The 22216-nt window shown below is 40.1% G+C and overlaps 1 protein-coding gene across 4 annotated transcripts in view; it reads left to right on the top strand.

Moving 5' to 3' along the window:
* LOC132827671 (uncharacterized) overlaps positions 1-21529 on the top strand; it is a 54883-nt gene extending 33354 nt beyond the window's left edge. For all 4 annotated transcript variants that reach the window (XM_060844310.1, XM_060844308.1, XM_060844309.1 and 1 more), the window contains exons 4-6: positions 2075-2124; positions 10895-10967; positions 16631-21529. In XM_060844310.1, coding sequence (XP_060700293.1) covers positions 2075-2124; positions 10895-10936 — 92 coding nt within the window. In that variant the 3' untranslated portion in view covers positions 10937-10967; positions 16631-21529. The remainder of the gene's footprint in view (positions 1-2074; positions 2125-10894; positions 10968-16630) is intronic.
* The last annotated feature ends 687 nt before the right edge of the window (positions 21530-22216 follow it).

Below are 22216 nucleotides of genomic sequence, written 5' to 3'. Positions count from 1 at the left end.
ACCATGGTAATACTTTGTGTTAGAAAGGAAGCTGCTGATTTCATTTGATGAATGAGTGCCATGTGTGCCAATAAAATGAATTAGGTAATTTTGGTGTTACAGTCACTGTTTTGGCATTTCTATAAATTTAAATAATACAATTTCTCAGTTTGAATTTCTGGATAAAAGTGGCCTTTAGTGTCACTGGGATCATTTAAAATAACAGGAATGGGCTGTCCATAATTTATTCTATTGTTCTAAATAATACTCAAATTAGATTTGGTGGAACTGACTTGGAGTTGAGGCAGTATTTGGTAAAGTTCAATAAGCTGTTGATGACTAGTCTGAACTACTGGGTCATTGATGCCAAGTTTTATGTATTGGTACTAATATACTTCAGGCAGAATTGTACTGAACTCACAATATGGAAGACATTTGCTTATGATGTTATGCAGTGCTGTTAATTCATCCCACTGCATTATTCTCACCATTGTCCCATCAGCAGTGACAAACTGGTACTTTCCGAATGGTCAAAATATTGACTCAGCCCCAATAAGCCTTGCAGTCATGTGGCTGACTATAATATTCATAGCATAATCATTTCATAGCCCCATCGCAGTGCACTAAAATTTCAGTGTCAAGCTGATAAAACATTTTTTAATTCATTGTCTGTATTAATCGTTATTTTTGATAGGGGGATGGATTAGGAGTAGAATAGAAAGGGGAAAGGAGGTGGGGGGTGAAATTCTCTAAGGTGATTCAGTGGGGAAAAAAAGCAATTAAAGCGCAGCCAGAGTGCTTGATTCTGTATCGAAACACTTTGCATTGTCCCACTGGGCTGGTGAATGGTTAATGGGATCTGTCAGCCAATAGAGTGTGTGATGCATTGGCTGATGGATCCATTATCCTGTATTGACCTTTAGCTTCTGAAGACATCTCCTGTTACAAAAATCTGTGGTATTATTACTTTTCCCCCTTGCTTTAAAAGCAGCAGAGACAGATGATCGCCAGTATGGGAAGCTTACTCAGTTTCCCTGAATGAACATCAACATGATAGTGGTGGCTGTTGTTGTTCTCCTACCGCCTGCCACTGCAAACAACCATATAGCAAGCTGGGAGAGGAGGAAGATCCAGGCTGAAAGGCAACCCACTTCCAAACCTGACTTTAGTTCGGAGTGTGTGCCACCAGAGAGTGAACTGAAGTCTGTGTTAGTTAAGCCCAACTCCTTGGATCAGCCTCAGACAGTACTCCTTTCTACAGATCAGACTTGGGGCCTAATTTTTCTTTCTTTCCCTGATCCTGCGACTGTGGAAAAATAAAGTTTTAGTGGTTAGTTCCGCTATTTGGAAATTTAAAAGTATAATTGATAAAAATGAACATTTAAACAATCGATACATTGATTTGGAAAGGATTTTTTAAGAAATGCACACTTGCTGGTGTGGCAGACCAGCCTCCTGAATGAGAGAAAGTTGGACGTTCTGCTTAATAGTGACAGGTCTCTTTGATCTGTGGCTATTCTAACGATCAGGTTCCACTCAATACTTGTAGAGGCCCCCAGTCTTCTCTTTGCTGACCATGCCAGTTTCAGGTTTTTTTCCCTTTTCTGTGAGACCACATACACTCTCCCTCCATGACCTTACCAATTAACTTGAATTAAAGAGAGTGTAAAATGTAATTACTCCATAAAACCTTGCATTCATATAACTTGGCTTGGTCTTTGGCTTTTAGATTGAGTTTGACGTGTTAATTGTTATAGAAAGCAATACCATTGTCATTTGCTGTCGGTTCCAGATTATAGGATCTTGCATCATAAAAGGAGGCCATTTGACCCATTTCATATGTTAGCTCTTTGAAAAAGCTATACAGTTACTCCCAATTTTTGGGGCAGCAGTTTTAAAAAAACAAAACTAAGAGAATAAAGTTGATCTTTTTAAAAAAAAAAGTTTGCAACAAAAAAAACAGAGTTCAGAATCAACGTCAAGTGGTGTTTCAGGGAGTGTTTGTTTATTAATTGTGCTTAAATTAATTTTAGCTAGTGAAAATATAACTGAAAGCACAGAATGGTTGATGACCCACATTTATTTGTTCTTCCAGAATGTTTCCTAAATGAAGATAATTTCTCGATGAAATGTGCAAAACACAAGGTATGACATTAATATTGCATTCATCTTTTACCAGGTACAAATTGTGAATTCACTTTACATATTTTCAGAGACAGAATCATCTTTGGATGTTTGTTTCTTCTCTTTGGGTGAAATTGTCCCCTCAATGGTGTGGCTTGAGCAATGGTAAGAAGGTGAGAAACTACGGTGAGAAGAGAAGAACATCTGGTTCTTGGCATCAAGAAGAATTTTGCCCTTAAGCTGTTATGGATCATAGTCATACAGCATAGAAATAAGTCTTTTGGCCCACCATAGAGTCATAGAGTTGTACAGCACAGAAGCAGACCCTTCGATCCAACTCGGCCATGCCGACTAGATATCCTAACCTAATCTAGTCCCATTTGCCAGTGCTTGGCCCATATTCCTCTCAACATTTACTATTCATATGCCAGATGCTTTTTTAAATGTTGTAATTGTACCAGCTTTCACCACTTCCTCTGGCAGCTCATTCCATACACTCACCACCCTCTGGAGAAAGAAGTTGCCCCTTTGGTACCTTTTTAAATCTTTCCCCCCACCACCCTAAACCTGTGCCCTCTAATTCTTGTCTCCCCCCACCCCAGAAAAAAAGACCTTGTCTATTTGTCCTATCCATGCCCTGCACGATTTTGTAAATCTCTATAAAGGTCACCCCATAAGCTTCTGACGCTCCAGGGAAAACAGCCCCAGCCCATTCAGCTTCTGAATATAGCTCAAATCCTCCAACCCTAGCAACATTCTTGTAAATCTTTTCTGAATCCTTTCAGGTTTCACAACATCCCGATAGGAAGAAGGCCAAAATTGCTAGCAGTATTCCAAAAGTGGCCTAACCAATGTAACACCATGTCTATGCCAACCATCAAACACCAAACTACACTAATACTATATGTCTATTTTGTTCTTCTTTATTTTCTCATCAATATTTGTAGTCATCCAGCTATGATCTAGGGAAATCTAGCCCCATATTTATTTCTCATGGGTTGGATCTAGCTAGCACTGTGATTGAATATGGTAAATTCAGTGATCAGCCCTTATTATTATTAAGGTAGGTAAGAACTTTTAAAATCAACATCAGTATGATCTCAGTTTTAACTAGAATTCTATGTTTGCAGATATTTGTATCTCGTCACCAAAGTGTTGAATCATTGCTTTGAAATGTTCTTTCAAAGCTATACATAGTTGTTAATATATAGCCTAGCTGCAGTCCTGTCTATGGGCCTCATTGATGTTGCTTTTTGTTTGTAGGGAATGATGACTACCTGTGCTTGAGTTTGTTTAAAATAGTTTTCTGTCACTCTCTTTTTTTTTAACTTTTTAAAAACTTTAACCTAGTTTTAATTTAATTTGTCCCTAACAAATGGCATTTAATCTGTGTTAAAGGAGGAATTTGGCATACAATTTGTTGGTTAGGATGCTAAAACAAAAACTGGAAAAACCACTTCTGACTCTCTACTGAGTCATTATGGGTGGAAGTCAGAAACCGGAAAGGAGCAGTCACATTATTGGGCAGTTTCTATAGACTTCCCAATAGCAACAGGGACACGGAGGTGCAGATTGGGAGGCAGAAGGATCCATTGGGCCCCAATGGATCCTTCCATATCCATCGCAAATTCACCTGCACCTCCACACCCACATCATTTACTGTATCCGCTACACCCGATGTGGTCTCCTCTACATTGGGGAGACAGGCCGCCTACGTGCGGAACGTTTCAGGGAACACCTCTGGGACACCCGCACCAACCACCCTGTGACTGACCACTTTAATTCCCCCTCCCACTCCGCCAAGGACCTGCAGGTCCTTGGCCGCCTCCATCGCCAGACACTGGCCACATGACGCCTGGAGGAAGTGCGCCTCATCTTCCGCCTAGGAACCCTCCAACCACACGGGATGAATGTAAATTTCTCTAGCTTCCTCATTTCCCCATCTCCCACCTTATCTCAGTCCCAACCCCCAGATTCAGCACTCCCCTCTTGACCTCCAATCATCTTCCTGACCTCTGCCCCACCCCCTCTCCGGCCTATCACCCTCACCCTCACCACCCTCTACCTATTGTATTCCCAGTGCCCCTCCCTCAATTCCACCCCCCCCCCCCCCCCCCCAAACCTTTTATCTCAGCCCACTTGGCACACCAGCCTCATTCCTGAAGAAGGGCTAATGCCCGAAATGTTGATTCTCCTGCTTCTTGCATGATGCCTGGCCTGCTGCACTTTTCCAGCACCACACTTTTCAACTCTGTATGTAGATAGGCCATTTAGAGGGGAGGCCATATTGGATTTGGTTGTTGACAATGAACCAGCTCAGGTGTCAGATCTCTGTGGAAGGGCATTTTGGTGATAATGATCACAACTATCTGACCTTTACTGTAATCATGGAGAGGGATAAGAGCAGACAGTATGGGAAAGTATTTAATTGGAGGAGAGGAAATGACAACGCTCTTAGGCAGGAAATGTAGAGGTTGTTTAGGGAGCACTTGCTGCGAGTGCTGGATAGGTTTGTCCCACTGAGGCAAGGAAGGGATGGAAGGGTGAAGGAACCTTGGATGACAAGAACATCTGTGGAACATCCAGTCAAGAGGAAGAAGGGACCTTGCTTCAGGTTGAGGAAGCAAGGATCAAATAAGGCTCTAGAGAGTTACGAGGTAGCCAGGAAAGAACTGAAGAATGGAATTAGGAGAGCTAGAAGAGAGTATGAAAAAGCCTTGGTGGGTAGGATTAAGGAAAACCCCAAGGTATTCTACACTTGTGTGAGGAGCAAGAGAATGGCCTAGAGTGAGAGTAGGGCCAATTAGGGTTAGTGCCTGGAGTCTGAGGAGGTAGGGGAGGTCCTTAATACTTTGCTTCAGTATTCAGTAGTGAGAGGGACCTTGTTTTTTTGTGAAGACAGCTTGAAACAGGCTGGTATTAAGAATGAGGATATGCTGGAAATTTTGAAAACTGAGGATCGATAAGTCACCTGGGCCAGCTAGGATATACCCAAGGTTACTACAAGAAGCAAAGGAAGGGATTGTTGTGCCTTTTGTGTTGATCTTTGCATTCGCACTGTCCACTGAAGTAGTACGTGATGATTGGAGGGTGGCTAGTGTTATTCCCTTGTTCGTGAAAGGGAGTAGGGATAACCCTGGGAATTACAGACCCGTCAGTATTATGTTGTTGGTGGGCAAATTCTGAGAGACAGAATTTATATTATTTGGAAAAGCATAGCTTGATTAGAGATGATCAGCATGGCTTTGTGAGGGGCAGGTCATGTCTCACAAGCCTTATTGAATTATTTGAGGATATGACGACATACATTGAAGGTAGAGCAGTAGATGTGGTGTATATGGATTTTAGCAAGACATTTGATAAGGTTCCCCATTGTAGGCTCATTCAGAAAGTAAGGAGGCATGGGAGATAGGGAAATTTTGCTTTCTGGATACAGCATTGGCTGGCCCATAGAAGACAGAGGGTGGTAGTAGATGGGAAATATTCAGCCCAGTGGTGTTCTGCAGGGATCTGTTCTGGGACCTCTGCTCTTATATAAATAACTTGAATGAGGAAGTGGAAGGGTGGGATAGTGAGTTGGCCAATGATGTGAAGGTTGGTGGAATTGTGGATCGTGTGGAGGCTGTTCTAGGTTGCAACTGGAAATTGACAGGATGCAGAGCTGGGCTGAGAAGTGGTAGATGGAGTTCAACCTGGAAAAGTATGAAGTGATACATTTTGAATTACTGGGTGAAAGGCAGGATTCTTGGGAGTGTGGAGGAACAGAGGGATCTTGGTTTCCCTGTCCATAGATCCTTCAAAGTTGCCACCCAAGTTGATATGGTTGTTAAGAAGGTGTATGGTGTGTTTGCTTTCATTAGCAGGAGGATTGAGTTTAAGAGCTGTGAGGTTGTGCTGCAGCTCTATAAAGCTTTGGTTAGACTACACTTGGAATATTATGTTCAGTTCTGGTCGCCTCGTTGTAGGAAGGATGTGGAAGCTTTAGAGAGGGTGCAGAGGAGATTTGCCAAGATGCTGCCTGGACTGGAGGGCACGTCTTATGAAGAAAGATTTAGAAAGCTAGGGCTTTTCTCACTGGAGTGAAGAAGGATGAGAGGTGACTTGATAGAGGTGTACAAGATAATGAGAAGCATAGATAGAATAGATAGCCAGAGCCATTTTCCCAGGGTGAAAATGGCTAACATAAGGGGGCATAATTTGAAGGTGATTGGAGGAAGGTTTAGGGGAGATGTCGGAAATAAGTTCTTTACACAGGATGATGGAATGCACTGCCAGAATTGATAAGAGTCAGATATATGAGGGACATTTAAGCAACTCTTGGATAGGCTCATGGATGATAGTAAAATGTAAGGTATATAGGTTAATTTGATCTTCGAGTGGGATAAAAGGTCAGCATAACATCAAGGGCCAAAGGGCCTGTACTGTACTGTTCTACGTTCACAAACAGGACCAAACCATTATGAATGCTTCTGTGGTGAAATCAAGTTGCAACTGTTTTAAAACTAATGTAACAATTCTCCCAATTCCTGGCATAGCAACTGACTTGTCTCCACGAATCCTGTAATGTTTTTAACACTTTCTTCCTGCAAACGTACCGTAAACATATGAGTTATGATGACCTGACACTTTAGTGCAGGAGTGCGACATTGTTGAAGATGCTGTTCCAAATGTGAAGTTAACTCAGTGCCGTGTCTGCCATAGCCATAAATGAGATTAAAGGGGAGCATGGAGGATTCCTGTTATTGTAACCAACATTTCTCCAAGTAACAACATCAAAAACAGATTATCTAATGATTTTGTTTATTTGCTGTTTATGACTTATTGCTATGCAGAAGTTGCATAATTAATGACAGTGCTGCACTACACTTCATTGGGATGTCCTGAGAATGTGAAAGGTATTATTTATCAGTAAACTCTCTTTGTCACTGTAAGACATCTGTGATGTACAATTATTCCAGTGATTAATCACTGCCTTTGTGCTAATTTTTATTCAACAGTATGGCTCCCTACGGATTAATGTTCCACAAAAACATGGTGGGTTTTTAAGCTCCAACCGGAGTTAGATTTTGCATAACAAAATTGAAAATCTGTTTTTTAAAAAAAATAATTTGCAATTTTTAAAAACTGATCTAAGATATCTCTGTGTATCTCGATATCATCTCCAATAATTTGCCCACCACCAACATAATACTGACTAGTCAGTAATTCCCAGGGTTATCCCTATTCCCTTTCTAATCCTGTCTAAGATATCCTCATAAGGCAACCCAGTCATTCTGATATCAATCTAGTAAACATGATATAAATATTTGTGCATAAATTCATTCAAAAAAGCAGGAGGTATTGCAGGATTTTGATCCAGTGAGGTGAAGGAATGATAGTTTATTTTCAAGCCTGGATGATGGGTGGCTTGGAGAGGAACATGCAATTGGTTGTGCTCCCATGTGTTCTAGGTGGCAGAGGTCGAGGGTTTTAATGGTGCTGTTCGTGGAATATTGGTGAGTTTCTGCAGTGTATCTTTGGCGGTGTATGCTGCTGTCACTTGGGTTAAGGGAATAAATTTTGAAGGTGGTGGATGGGATGCCAGTAAAGTGTTCTACCTTGCCCTACATGATGTTGATCGTGTTGGAGTTGCACCCATTCAACCAAATAGAATACCCTCTATCACACACACAACTTGTGCCTTGTGGACCAACAGGAAGCAAGTTATCCACCTCAGTATTCTTAGTCTCTGACTTGTTCTTATAGCACTTATAACATTCATAAGGCTGTTCCAGTTATGGATAGTGGTAATCTTCCAGGATATTTTCAGTGAAGAATTCAGTTTGATAATGCCATCAAGGAAAGACGGTTAGGTTCTCTCTTGTTGGCCATGATTAATCATAGGCACTTGCATTGCACAAATGGTGCTGAACATTATGTAATCATCAACAAACATTGCTCCTTCTGACTTTATGATGGAGTGGTCATTGATGGCACAGCTTAAGATGTTTGGGCTAGGACACTACTATTGACACAATACTGCAGTGAAATCCTGGGATCAAGTGCCAAGAGTAATAAAGTCCAAGGAAAGGTACATTGACAATATGTTGTCATTATTGAGAGTGGTGCTGGAAATGCCCAGCAGGTCAGGCAGCATCCGAGGAGCAGGAGAATCGACGTTTCGGGCATAAGCCCTTCATTGTTGGTGTTGGCACAGCCAACAGTGGGAGGCGTGATTAAAATCAAGATGCACAAAAGGCCAGAATGAGAGGAGTACAGAGATTTCTGAAAGTTGTGACCTGGACTTTAATATAATACGGAGTGGAGAGGCCATAGAAGTGTTTGAAAACAATAATAGGGTATTAATTCTAAGCACAGTTTTATCTGGACATATTGTAGGTCAGCAAGGGCAGGTGTGATGTGTGGTTGGGAGTTAGTGTGTGTTAGTAAATGACCCACAGAATTTTGGATGACTTCAAATTTATTGTAAGTTAAATGGTGGAAGCCTGATCAAGAGTGTGGTGGAATTAGCACTACCTTAAGATAACAAAAGGTATATGTGAGATAGGGCATGAGTAGGACAGTGTTTTACGAAGGTGACGGTCTTTGTGGTGGCATGGTTGTATTGTCAGATGCTCAGCTTGGGGTCAGTATGACATCAAAGTTGTGAACAGACTGTTTCAACCTCAGACAGTTGCCAAGGAGAAGGATGGAGTTGGCAAAGAAACGAGTTGTGGAAACAGCCTCAGGCAATGGCTTTGGTGTTACCAGTTCATCCAGTTCTTGAAATTGAACAAACAGTCGAATGTAGTATGGTGATGAATGATTTGAGAGTGTAGATGTGGAACCTTGAATGTTTTTGATTAATGTTACATGGAGAAGCTTATAGATGAGAAATGGGAGGAAGCCAACAATAATCCCTTTGACAAACCAGAGGTAATTGTGCAGGAGTGGAAGAAGAAACCATTGCAGGTGAACATCCAGTGATGAGTGTAGTGCTATCCAGCTGAATGAGAGTGGAGAAGCATTGGAGAATGTTGTGCTCAACCATGTCCAAGTCACAGGCAGAGAAGGTCAAGGAAAGATGGATTACCACAGACATGTCAGGTGTCATTTGTGTCTTTGCTAGGAGCTGTTTTAATTCTTGGACAAGGACAGAAGCTTTTTGGAGAAAATCAGAAGTGGAGTTCTAGGCAAAGATGGGAGAAGGATTTGTGAAGTGTGGCGACTGGAAACAGTATGATTCTTTGCCATGGTAAAAGATTGGGGGTTTACTCTTGAGGAATGGGTGATAACTGAACAGAAGAGTAAACGTACCTGAGGGGCAAGAGAGCATTTAACCTGATTAGCTAAAGTGGGGGCTAGAAAGTATTAGCAGTTAAATGGAAATAAGAGTGAGGGAGCATGAGAGGGCATAACGGGAGGTAATTTAGAGAATGATGAAAATTTAAAATTAGGATGGGGAGGTATGGGATTGGATCCTTTTAGAGGAAGTTTGATCCCAGAAGGTAGGGGAAAGGAGGGAAGTCACACAGGCAGTGAAAAGGAAAATTTTACCTGAGTGATTTAAAAGAAATTAATGAGCTTGTTTTTGGAGGTGATGGCTCAGAAGACAGAAGGTGGTGTTGAGTAAACAAAGGTATTTGTTCAGGAGAGGTTGGGGGGTTATCTTTGCATTCCATGAACAACTTGAAGGAATGCACAGTTTTGAAAGATACAGCACCATGCAGCTGTGGAATATTGCAATCCAGTCAAGTATAGCTTAATACGTTGGGCACCATATCCATTCAAGGATGTATCCTTTGGATTTGAGGGCAGGTGAGAATAACAATTCCAGATTAATAGCTACAGAAATATAGTGATGAATGGAGTGCTGATGGTCTGACTTTTAGGATTCTGGAAGTGCAGTTGAAAGTACATTGGAAGGCAGTTTCTTCTCTGTATGTACAAAAGTGATAGTATTGGAATTGATGCCCCTATCTCAAGAATGAACAATAATAAATTGTATTAATCTCAAAGAAAACCATTACTCCATAGTGGCCACCCATTGGCATAAATCTATTTCCAGGATATATTAATGTGGATGATGTTAGAGAAACAGGCATTGTTCTACTTTGAGCAAAGACTGAGGGAAAATGTTGTACCCTTGCACTACATTATGAAAGATTTAATAAATGAGCCAAAGAAAGAGGAAACCGCTTCAAAGTAGCTGATAGCCAAACCTTCAATACCTGATCCTTGCACTAAGAGATGCAGGATGAATGTGAATATTTTGCTGCCTGTAAGGGTGATGAAAGCAGAAACAGTTAATGAGTTAAAAATGAAATTGGAGGGACACTTGATGAGAATAAATTCAGAGGACTGTGCAGGAAAATGAGACAGATCACATTCCTCTACAGAGACTTAGCAAGGATTGATGGGCCGAGAGGCCTCCTTTGCTGTGATGAATATGTGACAAATTACTAAGTTATGCTATCCTGAGGAGTAGATGAACAAACTGTAGGCAGAGGACACTGTTTCTTCTCATATCGATGGTGTGGCATGTGCCAAAAGTATTCCATTCTCTGCTCATAGCAGCAAACCAGCACCAAAAAGAGCAATTTGTTGTGAAGACTATGCCCTCCTAAGTTATTGCTGTGCAAATATTTTATGGAATATCCTGATTCAACCCATTGGGAAACAGTAGCTTTTATAATTAAACCAAAATTAATCCGAATATGAAGGAAGTATTTTTTTTGGGAACAGGCTGTGAGCTGTGTTTATTTGCTTTCTATCATGTTTTGTATAACTGTTTTCTTTGTTCACTTATAAGGACAAAGCTCTGAAAGTATCAGCGAAGGGAGAAAGCAGGTGACAGTGATACTAAGGTTCAAGTCTACTGAACTGTAAGTCAAATCAGTCTGTAACTAAGTCATTAATTTCACACAAAATCCTGTTACTCATAATGTGGCAGTAGTGCTGTCTTGAAAGTACAACATTTGTAACTACTGAATCATGCTTGAGTGTTACACTTTATGCAACAGATTTGTTTGTGTAGCAGTCATGGCAGTTAGTGAAGTTAGTTTTCCCAGACTTTTGTCAATAAACTAGGAGAAAGTGAGGATTGCGGATGCTGGAGATCAGAGTCGAAGGGTGTGGTGCTGGTCAGGCTGATGAAGAGCTTATGAAACGTCGACAGTGCAGCTCCTCGGATGCTGCCTGACCGGCTGTGCTTTTCCTGCATCCTATTCTTCGACTCTTGTCAATGAATCTCTGGATTTACACCAATAAAAGCCCCCAAAAGTGAATCCCAAAATTAGGTAAAAGCTTGGAAACGTTAGTATGCCGCAATTCTTTTTAGCACAGGGAGCATCCTTCCTACGCAGGTATATCGAAAGAAAAGGCTAGTGCGTTGCTGTCTGTGGGAGGCAGAGTGACGATTGATAGGTAAGGAGATGATATAGTGTACTCCATGTGTTTTAACACTGTCTTTTGGGAGATAGTTGATGTTATTTTTACTTGATTTTTTTTGCCTGATTAGAGTCACTTCTGACTTCACCTGATTTATATCAAATTTGTTTTTAGTTCAAGAAAAATAAAATTTGACAGTGTTTAATGAATAGAGTTTGGCCGTTATTGATTTTTGTTAACAGTGAAATATGACAAATGAAATTCTTTGTATTTTGATGCTCAGGCATCCCAGTTATAGTCAGAGTCCAGGCAGTCTGTCAGATGCTCACTGTATTGAGCTCCTTCAGTCAGGAGGAATTAGATCCACATAAAAGCTCTAGGTGTTGAACAATGGGGCAAGGATTTAGGTTCACATGAATGGTTGTGTTTTGAACAATAACAATGTCTTTGATTAAAAGATTATCATTGCAGAACTGGGAATTAATCAAGGTTAGTGAGTGAAGTAAAAGTAATCTCAAGTCATTTTGTCCCCCCTCTTTATATGGGTTTACAGCTGAAGGAAAGCTCATTGGTGCCATTGCAATTCCAATTCCAAAAGGTGAGGATTTGTCAGTTACTGGGCTAAAAATGCCAAATTTAGGGGCATAAACATTAGGAGGCACTTAAAGAAATTGGTCACTAGAAATCCCAACTCAAATTATGATATTTTAAAAGCTGACTTCGATGCTGAATTGGGAGTCGATTATCTCCCTAATCTAGGTCAGGATTGTGCACAATCTGAGAGGAGAAAATGAGTGAGGGGGATCATAATAAATCCACCGTGACGTTATGCTGACAGTAGAGACTTGGATCACTAATGAATGTTAGTTTATTAGTTCACACTGAAAATTGTAGAAATCTTTGCTAGTTTTATGGAAATAATCATTTTCATATATATATATATATATTGTGTAGCTGAAGACCTGTAACATCTTATTGTATAGATGTTCAAATCAGCAAATCACCACTACCTTCATGAGGATAGTTAAGCATGAATAGAAAGTTCTGACCTTGTCGGTGACAACCACATCCTGTGAAAGAATGATTTGTGCCCTGTGATGCCAAGCCCTGAAACGGAGGCTATTTTAAAATATAATTGTTTGTAGCAGTGGGCATGATTCAAAATACTGCTGTGGAACGGGGAAACTTATACAGTCCTAGTGTCAATGAATTGACAATTGTATTGTAGGTTTCAGTATTACAATCTGTTTCAAATCAAGTTCTGTGCCTTTTCTCATTTAAAATGGTAATGTGCATGTATAGACACTACCACCTTAAATATGTTCGTGAATGAAGAGAGTTTGATAGATCTTGTGCAGTATTCCATAGGCCAAATGGAAAAACATCTCAATTTATGAGATTGGGGCGAAAGGAGTCTTACTGTTTAGAAAGAATATTACAGCTATAGTGAGGGAGGACACACTGGAGGGTTCATTCAGCAAGGCCATATGGGTAGAAGCCAGGAATAGGAAGGGTGCAGTCACTTTGATGGGACTGTACTGCAGGCTTCCCAGCAGCCAGCAGGAAATAGAGAAACCGGTATGTGGATAGATTACAGAAAAATGTAAAAACAAATTTCCCCTAAATTGACTGGGACTCCCTTGGTTCTAAGGGCTCAGATAGAGGGGAATTTGTTAGGTGTGTCCAAGAGGCCTTTTGAAGCAATATGTAAATAATCCAACTAGGGAAGAGACCATACTAGACCTGGTATGATTGAAGTTTCGGTGAGGTACTATTTTGTGCACAGTGACCGTAATTCTTTAGGTTTTAAATGATTAATGTTTGAGTATTAGTCCTTGGGCGAAAGTGCTAAACAGTGGTGGGGGGGCGCGATGTTACCACAACATAGACATGTAGATTGGGGGCAGCTGTTTAAATCCACATCTGGCATGTGGGAATCATCTGAAGACCAGTTGATCAGAATTCAGGACGACCATGTTCCCATGAAAATGAAGAGAATATGTTTGTGAATGAAGAGAGTTTGATAGATCTTGTGCAGTATTCCACTGTAATACTCCATTTAGCCATAGACCAAATGGAAAAACATCTCAATTTATGAGATTGGGGCGAAAGGAGTCTTACTGTTTAGAAAGAATATTACAGCTATAATGGTGAACATAAGCTTTGGAAACCTTGGATAACGAGAAATTAAGAGCTTAGCTAAAAAGAAAAAAGGAGGCATACATAAGATTTAGGAAACTGAAGACAAACCAAGCCCTTGAAGAATGTAAAGAAATTAAGAGAGGACTCAAACAAGGGTTTAGAAGGGCTAAAAGGTGGCATGAAATGTCCTTAGTAAAGAGGATTAAAGGAACCTCGAGACATTTTAAGGAGCAAGAGGGTAGCTAGGGAAAGCATAGTATGTTGGAGCTGGAGGAAATGGGTGAGCATCTTAACAGATGCTTTGCATTGGTGGTCACTAAGAGGAAGGACATTGTGGATGGTGAGTCTTAGAGAGTGTTACGTTGATAACTGTAGAGAATGTCAATATAAAAAGGTGTTGGGTATTTTGAAAAGCATTAAGGTAGAAAGTCCCAGGATTTGATGGGATCTATCCCAGAATACTGATGGAAGCAGGTGAGGAAATTGAGAGGCCTTGTCTGAAATCTTTGCATCCTGTTTAGTCACAGAGAGGCCAGAGGATTAGCCAGAACTCATTGAGTGCAGGATAATGGATGTTATCTACATGGACCTTAGCAAGCCCTTCGATAAGGTCCCTTATGGCAGGCTGATACAAAAGGTGAAGTCGCGTAGGATCCATTGGTAAGACGGATACAGAATAGGTTTGATCATAGAAAACGGTGAGTAGTGGTGAAATGGTGCTTTTCTGACTGGAGATCTGTGGCCAGTTCTGTTCCGCAGGGATCACGACTGGAACTCTAGTTGTTCGTAATATATATAACTGATTTGGAGGCAAGTATAAGGGGTCTAATCAGTTTGTGATACCAAAAAGATTAGAGGAACTGCAGATAGTGAAGGAAGATTGCCAGAGGATACAACAGGATAAAGCTAGGCTAGAGGCTTGGGCAGAGAAATGGCAAATTGAATTTAATCCGGACAAATATGAAGTGGTGCATTTTGGAATATCTAATGCCGTATGAAAGTATACATTAAATGGCAGAACCCTTAGTAGCATTAACATACAAAGAGATCAAGGCATGAAGGTCCACAGTTCGCTGAAAGTGGCAGCACAAGTAAATAAGGTAGTCAAGAAGGCATATGGCATTCTTGCCTTCATCAGTTGGGGCATAGAGTATAAAACTTGGCACGTCATTTTGCAGCTGTATAGACCTTTACTTAGGTTACATTTGACCAACACACTATCAGAAAGATGTGGAGAGGGTACAGAATAGTTTACAAGGATGTTGCCTGGTTTGGAAGGTATTAGCTATAAGGAGAGATTGGGCAAACTTGATTTGTTTTCATTTGAACATTGCAGGTTGAGGGATGATCTGATAGAAGTTTTCAATAAGAGAATGGATAATCAGAGTCTTTTACCCAGGGTAGCAATGTCAATAACTAGGGGATGTAAATTGAAGGTAAAAAGGGTAAGTTTAAAGGTGATGGGAGAGACCTGTTGTTTTACACAGAAGGTGCTAAGTGCCTGGATTGTGCTGGAGGAGGAGGTCGTAGAAGCAAATATAATAGTCACGTTTAAGAGGCTTTGCATTTACATGCATAGGCAGGAAATAGAGGGTTATGGACTGTGTAGAGTCAAACCCTTTTTAGTTTAGAAAGGGTGTGTTGGTGCAGTCTTGGTGGGTCAGAGGGTCTGTTCCTGTGCTGTAATGTTCATTTTTCTTTGAGTGCAGTAGAGGCAAGAGAAGAAAATTGTACATTTTACATGGTGTTTTTTTTATGTACTGAGGAAGTCCCAAAGTGTTTTGCAGCCAATGATGTTAGTCAGAAAGTTAAAAGGGACTTAGAGATCCTAGTTTAGGATTCTTTTAAAATCAGCATATAGGTTCAGGGTGTAGGTTTGCTCGCTGAGCTGTAGGTTTGATATCCAGACGTTTCATTCACTGGCTAGGTAACATCAGTGGCAACCTCCAAATGAAGCCTGCGGTTTGTATTGGAGACATTTTGGCAGGTGTACCTGTTTTCTCAAACATTCATAGCTTCACTAGGAGGTCGCCACTGATGTTACCTAGTCAGGTAATGAAATGTCTGGATATCAAACCTACAGCTCAGCGAGCAAACCTACACCCTAAACCTCAACCTGAGCAACAAACCTTGCAGCATATAAGTTCATTTAGCAATTAGGAATGTACGTGCAATGTTAGCATTCATTTCAAGAGGGCTAGAATGCAAGAATATGTGCTATTGAGGCTATATAAGGCTCTGGTCAGATTGTATTAGGAAAATTTTAAGTAGTTTTGGATCCCATGTCTAAGGATGGATGTGCTGGTGTTACAGGGGGCACAGAAGAAATTCACAGGAATGATCCTGGCATTGAAGTGCTTGTCATATGAGAAATAGTTGAGAGCTGAGTCTGTACTTGGTAGAGCAAGGAGGGATTTTTTTTGAAATTTAGAGAAAACTGAGGGGCCTGGATAGAGTGAAAGTGAGCAAATGTTTCCAACTGTAGGAGAGACTAGGACCCCAAGGCACAGCCTCAGGTTGAAGAAATAGTCCTTTAGAACTGAGATGAGGAATTTTTTCAGTCAGAGAATGGTGTATCTGTGGAATTCATTGCTGTAGTTTGCTGTGAAGGCCAAGTAATTGGATGTTTTTAAGCCAGAGATAGGTAAGGAGATCGAAGGTTATGGGAAGAGGCAGGAGAATAGAGTTGAGAAGCTCATATCTTATCGTCGTGGCTGTAAATACAATCAAAAATATTGGGAAAACTGCCGAAAGATAAACAGTTAGTTTAATCTTTGTGTTCGGGAAAAAGAACCCTATTGGACTCGTAATAGTAACAGTTTCACTGACATGATGTTGCCAGACCTGTTGAGCTTCTCCAGTACTTGCTGTTTATACATTGAACCACCAGTGTCTGCTTTTATGTCATTGTTGAAAATATAGGCATGCAGTTAAAACAAACTGGCTTCACTGGTCAGTTTTCTCTTGTAATATTATGAACAGTATTAATATTCATTTGAGTTTCTCCTCTTCACAGGTTCCCTGGAGATGGACTTGATGTTTGGAGAGAGAGAGAGAGAGAGAGAAAGAAAGAAAGAGAGAGTCAGCCTTTACAATGCAGCAAACTGAAGATAAAGAAAGAAAGCACTGTGGTCTCCCATGCTCTTTATTTGCTTGTTGGTTAAGTAGAATCAGTTTATGTTCACATATGTCCAAGGCGTTCTGTCATTATTAAGAAGATTATTTTCCCCTAATATTAACAAAGCTGTTCTGTGGTGGTGATGGGGAGGGTGTGTTTCTCTGTATTGTCTGTAAATGTTACAGCACTAATTTTTCAGAGTGATCAGCAATAGTTTGTGTATATATGTTATAGACAAACGTCATGAACATAGCATTGATTGGGTTGTGCATTCACAGCTGCCACAAGACCAGGAAGTGATCTAAATATGCAGTACAATACCATCACTATCGTAATGGTGCTTCTGTGTGAAATGTCAGGGTTAAAATCACCAAAGGTCCTGTTTCTAGTCATTTGATCTCCACACATTGTAGTGCACTGTAATTTTCAAGCATGCATAGTGATGCTGTAATAGTCAGCACTGAACTCAAAGCATCAGCACCTGAGTTTCTTTGTGCCCTTGACAGCCATGGCCTGTTATTTAGTTAGCCTTGAGTGCAGTACAGTAGTATCATTCTCCTGCTGATGGTCAGTCTTCAGTTAGTTGTCCATGTCAAATGAATATAGTGGGTGCAGTGTGGGTACATCAGATCAAAACTACGACTTCACATTAAAATCATTTGGAAATGCTCATTGGAAACAAAGAACATACTGTTTTACTCACAGAATGAAAGAGGTCAGAATGATTTGCTTAATGTGATCATTTTTTCCATTGTTACAGGTGACCCTGTGAAATGGTTTTTTTTTGTTAATTGATTGTAATTTGTGATTTGCCCCAAAATAGTCTAATGCAAAATTTGCCCCTTTGCTCCTGTAACTATTCCCCAAAAGGTTACTTGTATGACAGGACTTTTTGAAAAAAAACTCTATAATTGACAGCCTTGATTTTTTTGGCCTCTTCTCAAGAGTGAGATCTGTTATACTGTTCTGATTTTTCAATTCCAGCTTCTTTTAATACATTGGCTTCGATAATCATTTGAGAAGCCATGGTTCTTTTAAACTGCATTGTTTCATGTATTTTAAAACAAAAAGTTGACTTCTGACCACGTTTTTATGGCTGATTTGAATGGCCACTTTATCCACTGCAAATGTGTGTGAGTTGGTGAGCCTGCTCTGGTTAAAGATGGCTCTAACAATCTAAATATAATTAAAGAATTACAAGTTATAACCATTACTGTGTGGCTTGAGTAAGGGCAACAAACATTGAGTTCTGCTCACTTGGCCTTAAGCCCCTAGTTTAGTTGTGCCCTGAAGGAGGAGTGTGATGTAGATTTTGGTCTATTTAATACCTTGGTTAGGAGAATTGTGTAGTTATTTTGTGTCTTTTAAATAAGTGTATAACCCAGCTAAGGGAGCTCTACAGTGCAGATACCACTTTTATCATATATATATATATAGAGAGATATATAAATCTATTTATTTTTAAAATTAACCATACTTAGAACTTCTTAAATCCCTTAAATTACATGTACTCTCCTTACACAATGACTTATACAGCACAAATAAAGCTCAATTAGATTGAGCTCTCTTGCAAGAGTTATTACAGTTGCCTTCTCAAAAATCCTTAATTAAGATGTGTGAAACCAGTCGGATCCCAGCTCCTCTGTCTGGAGATCCCAGTGTGCAGATTAAACTAGGCAGCCAGGCCAGTCTCAAATACAGCTTTAAAACACTGTTCCCAAACCTTGCTAAATATTGATGATCCTGCAGAGTGTTTACATTTTTGTACTTTGGTTCATCTGATTTTTTTCTAATTTTGAAAAAAATTAGTTTGTCCTCAATATTTAAATGTTGGATGAAGTTTTATCAAACTTCAGCTCCCTTCCCTAAAACTTGGCAAATTCTGTTCAATTATTCAATATTTGAATTGTCTGCATAACGAAGCACTGCTGATAGCCTCTCGGAAAGCAGAACAGATGTGAAGTTTGGAAAACTTTCTGCTTTGTTGGTTGCTCAAGTCACAATCCGCAAAAATATGAGAACCTGACTGAGGAAAAGGGCACTTATTGCTGAACCTTTTGGATTATTTTTGTTTGCTGCAGAGATTTAGGTTTACCTCAAATATACTTCTCTTCACTGTGTCTGCAACATGAGCCAAACATCTCGAGAAAAGTCTCCGGCTGGACTTGCATTAGGTGCTGACTGAGCTAATCCCATCTGATTCAGAATTCAATGGCGTGATGCTAAAGCAGGGAAAGAAATTGGTCATGGTTCTCACACTTAACCACTGTCCAGTTGGGGATGCATATGTTCAGTTGTCAATTAGCTTGTTGACATTCATTTACATTACATGTACTGGGTAAATAGTTCCTGTGAAACCGATGGCCAACATTGAGTACTTCAGGAAAATGAGGGAGATGCAATTTGAGATGGAGAGAAAAAGAAGCATCATTCTGGTAATCCAGTGATTACAGCTTTGCTGAAGGGTTTAACTCAGAGTTTGGGCCATTGTTTCTTGCCAGTCACATGCTAAGTTGAGCAAGTTTTGTGGCCTTTGAACATTTTGTTGGGAGGGCAAAACGGTGAAATGTTACAAAGCTTGATATGACGTTTTGGACAGTTGGACAAACAGAAGTTCACTATCCAAGATGTGGATTGAAAAATCCAAGATGGAAACAAAAACATATCTAACACTTAACAGCTTCTCTGCAAAGACTTAGAAGTTCACTGGAGCTGTATAACCATTCAGATGTCTGCCTATACAAGGAATCAGCCATTTTTTTGAGCAAATGCACTTTCAGCATATTAGATTACTGTGACATTGGATCATTGTAAAGGACTGTGGTTTGCAAGTTTAGTTGGTTTACTGAAAGATCATTATGGTTATCTTACTGCCTTTAGCTTTGTTAGAAGTCTTAAGATGGTCAAACTTTAGAAGCTAGCTGATGTGATTTAATTGTTTCTAAAGAGTTTGTAAATGTGAAGGGCAAAAATTAAAAAGGAGTTTGTTCATTTTTGTTTTGTTTGCTTAAGTTTTTTTTAAATTGATGTTCTACCCTTTTCCCTGTTCTGTGGTCTCTGAAGTTGGGTGACAAATGGTGTCACACTTTCTGGGCTCTACTTTTACATAATTATAATTATTTTAATGTAATTATTTCATTATTGTAATTATTATTACCGTGCAATAGATTTGCTCTTTGAATGAGCTACAGTGGAAGATATATTGCAGGGACCTGTCTATACCCCATCTGAGTTTGATTCTTTTCTCATTTCAATCCATGCTTGCCAACTAGGAGTGTCTAGACAGTGACCAGGACTTGGAATCTGGGCAAATGTTCCTTTTCCCTAGACCAAGGAAAGCTGATTGCCATCCCCTGTCCAAATAACACAACATTGATTGGGATCTCTATGGTTCATCTTCTCACTCAGTCGATGTTATTCAGCCACAGGCTGTCCTGTTTCATTCCTAATTCTCATTTTTGGGGCTAGTTACAGAATAATAGATACCCAGAGAGTAGAGTCTCTTTTACGCCACAATAACCTGAACAAGTCAAGGATTGAACCAGAGTATTTAATTGGAGCAGGCCTAACCAGAAATGTAGCATTGCCGTCTCTTTTACTGTATTCTGGCTAAATGTTAGCTATGCAAGTAACAGACCATATTTCTTAATGTCAGCTGGAATGACTGGGATAGCCTTACAACCACAAAAGACCTATGACATTTTTCTTTAAAATACACATCAATGTATCCTTAGTTTGTGTCACTTTTGACAAGTATTAGCTAGCAGCTGATATTTTCTGGTAGCCTACTGTCAAAAATGACCAAATCTGTGCTTGATGCAAAAATAAATGTGTTTTATGGTAACTCTCTCTCTCAAGGCTGGATGCCAGTTTCAATGTTGAATGTTGTCTTTTTCTCTTTAACCAGCATGACCGTGGTAGGGTTGTAACTAGCTAGTGATTTGGACAGAGCTGTCCTTCAGCGTGCGCCATGTTGTCAACCCAAAATACAATGGCAACAGATTGACCTTTTCCTCCATTTTGCTCTTGACTAGAAACTGGTGCAGAAAGTGTTCATTTGCCCCAAACTGAGGCTGAATCTGAAACTGTGTCTATGTTCTTTCTTTACCTTTCTTCTCTCATTCCTAGTTTTAAAACTTAGACTTGCAGTGCCCATTGGTATAAAAATGGTTACTTCACATTACTCCTACACTACCAATGCTGCAGTTGCTCAACTGTGCTTATCATTTGGGCTGGCCTCTTTGCAAGGTTCTTGGATAGAGCTGTTTTATGAAGGCTTACACCCAGCCAGATACTGTTGAGTTCCCACAATCGCACCTGATTGAGATGGATAAAATCACAAATGAAGATGAACTGTGCTGAAGCTATGAATAGAGCTGTTGTACTAGTCCGCATCCTTTAATGTAATGAAACTGGCTATAGCTGCAAATGGCCAGAAAGGGCAAAGGTAGCTCCACATCTTACATCAACTCACAAAAGGCTGAGGCAGTAATTAGCAGCAAGAACCTCGTAATGAAGGTTGCTCCCCTTGTTTACCAGCATTCACTGCAAATTGGGCAGATGTTTAACACAAGTGTGCAACCTCTTGTTCTCTAGGAGTTTGGTGAAAAGTGCTTGGCTTGTGGGCTGCAGTTTACTGCTTTATTTGTTTTTCTTTATACCGGCTACATTTTCTTCAAGCTGAACTGAGACTTTTTTTATATACATATATAAAATAAACTTCCTTTAAATTAGGCTGCAAGAGTTTTATGTGCTTGTTGTATTTTATTTTTAAATTCAAGTGGTGTCTCATGTCATTTCTGTACATTTCTTTCCATAAATAAAAATGAACAAGTTTTGGAAATAATTCTTGTGAAATTTCCTTCATGAATAAAGCAACTGTATTAGGTGCATGCATATGAATTTATTAGCCATATCACTCCAGAGTAGGTCACTCAGTCCTTCAGTCTGTCGATATTCTGTAGTTCCTATGCTACCCTGTGTTACACACCAATCACACTTTAGAAACAGCATTCAGAGGTCCTGGTGATGTAGTGGCATAACAGCCATGTTTTAAGTGTTTGTGCTTTAGAAAGAGTCCCCCAATTTGTCAGTCGTGTTACTGAAATGCACGTTACAGCAGAACTCTATTTTTGACCCTAATTTAATTTTGAGGGCGAGGAAGAATTTGGGGATCCTTGGGGATCTTACAGAATTCCACCACTCCAAGTTGTATTTTTTTTAATAATTCAATGAATGTGGTAGTTATGGAGTCAGAGATGTACAGCATGGAAACAGACCCTTCAGTCCAACTCGTCCAGGCCGATCAGATATCCCAACCCAATCTAATCCCACCTGCCAGCAGCCGGCCCATATCCCTCCAAACCCTTCCTATTCATATACCCATCCAGTTGTCTTTTAAATGTTATAATTGTACCAGCCTCCACCACTTCCTCTGGCAACTCAATCCATACACATACCACCCTCTGTGTAAAAAAAAAAATT

This window comes from Hemiscyllium ocellatum, chromosome 25, assembly GCF_020745735.1.
Source record: "Hemiscyllium ocellatum isolate sHemOce1 chromosome 25, sHemOce1.pat.X.cur, whole genome shotgun sequence".
Classification (NCBI taxonomy): Eukaryota; Metazoa; Chordata; class Chondrichthyes; order Orectolobiformes; family Hemiscylliidae; genus Hemiscyllium; species Hemiscyllium ocellatum.
The sequence above is the reverse complement of the archived record's forward strand: the minus strand, read 5'-3'. Positions and strand labels throughout refer to the sequence as shown.